Source organism: Perkinsus marinus (assembly GCF_000006405.1).
Source record: "Perkinsus marinus ATCC 50983 genomic scaffold scf_1104296976118, whole genome shotgun sequence".
Lineage (NCBI taxonomy): Eukaryota > Perkinsozoa > Perkinsida > Perkinsidae > Perkinsus > Perkinsus marinus.
The window spans coordinates 1-1,158 of NW_003200509.1; the positions used below are offsets into that span (position 1 = coordinate 1).

At 47.8% G+C, this 1,158-nt stretch overlaps 1 protein-coding gene across 1 annotated transcript; it reads left to right on the plus strand.

The window, feature by feature from the left end:
• Positions 1-103: 103 nt before the first annotated feature.
• Pmar_PMAR004277 (hypothetical protein) lies at positions 104-1,114 on the plus strand (the record flags this gene model as incomplete). Its single annotated transcript, XM_002764802.1, has 3 exons — positions 104-257; positions 732-841; positions 890-1,114. 3 exons carry the CDS (start codon positions 104-106, stop codon positions 1,112-1,114), a joined length of 489 nt encoding a protein of 162 aa, XP_002764848.1.
• Between the last annotated feature and the right edge of the window lie 44 nt (positions 1,115-1,158).

The following is a 1,158-nucleotide window of genomic DNA, read 5'->3' on the forward strand; positions in this document are numbered from 1 at the left end:
GTACAGCCGCTTACAAAGGTCATAGTCGTGTTATCGACAGCGATCTCGGTGTTGTGTTCAGCAGTAGTGGGATTTCGTACTGTAGTGTGCTTGAAGTGCTATAATGCCGCCCCGTAAGCCAGCATGGTTATCCGAAGAGGACTTACTCAAGGAACAGGCTGAGTTTATGAACGGGGACAGGCCTGCAGCTACTGTGGTGCGGGTGGGAGGCGAAAAGAAGGGAAAGTCTGATGTCGTTGGTACGTCAACAGAAGAAAGTAATCGCGGGTATGGTCTCGACATGCCCTGGCGACGTTGCCCATGCCATACGGACGTTGTCATTGGATGTCATCATTGCGATGATGGCGAAGTCTCAATGATCACACCATTGAGACGGCCAGCGGCACCGTTGGCAATTTCCATAACTTTTCGTCTAGTCCGCTAATTCAGTGGTGAAGTATAGTGTGAAAGGAGCCATTTCATAAAGTGATATTTTCGAGATGACTTTTAACATTCCAAAATGGGAATATCCACTATGGACCATCATCAATGAATTTACATTGTTGTAAAATGTTGGTTCTCGAATTCAATTGACGTTATTCACGAAAAAAGAACAATTATTCAACAATTTTGATGGAAAAAACATCAGTTGAAATCTACCACATCGTCCGAAATTTCATACCGTAATTTACATAACCGTTCGGTTGGTTAAACATTCCTTCTACTGGCAAATCGTTCGCTATTACTCATAGGGACTGCCGTATCGGAGGCTCACAAGGCAGAGCAGGAAGCTGAGTTGTCGTCAGTGGATGTGCCCTTAAACCGGGTTATGAATGACAGAGTCGTCGAACGGCAACCTGACGTAACGTTGACGTGTTATTTTCACGACTCTTATAACGGCGTGTGTCAGTTGACTGTACCGGTGGCACCACCTCGGGCCGACCTGGCCAGTAGTAGTAGAGGTTTCCCTAAGCCCAAGCTGAGAGCATGGCGGTCGAAGAAGTTGGCTGACTCGAGGGTCCCCTTGGCACAGAGGAAGCCCACAGTAGCAGCGACGGGGGAGGATGTGAATGAGAGGACTGTGTTGGGCATGACCAAGGAGGAACGGGAGGAAACGATGGCTGAGGTGAGTTAACCTGGAACTGAACAGAGCGTGAAGCCCTTAACAATGGGGATTTT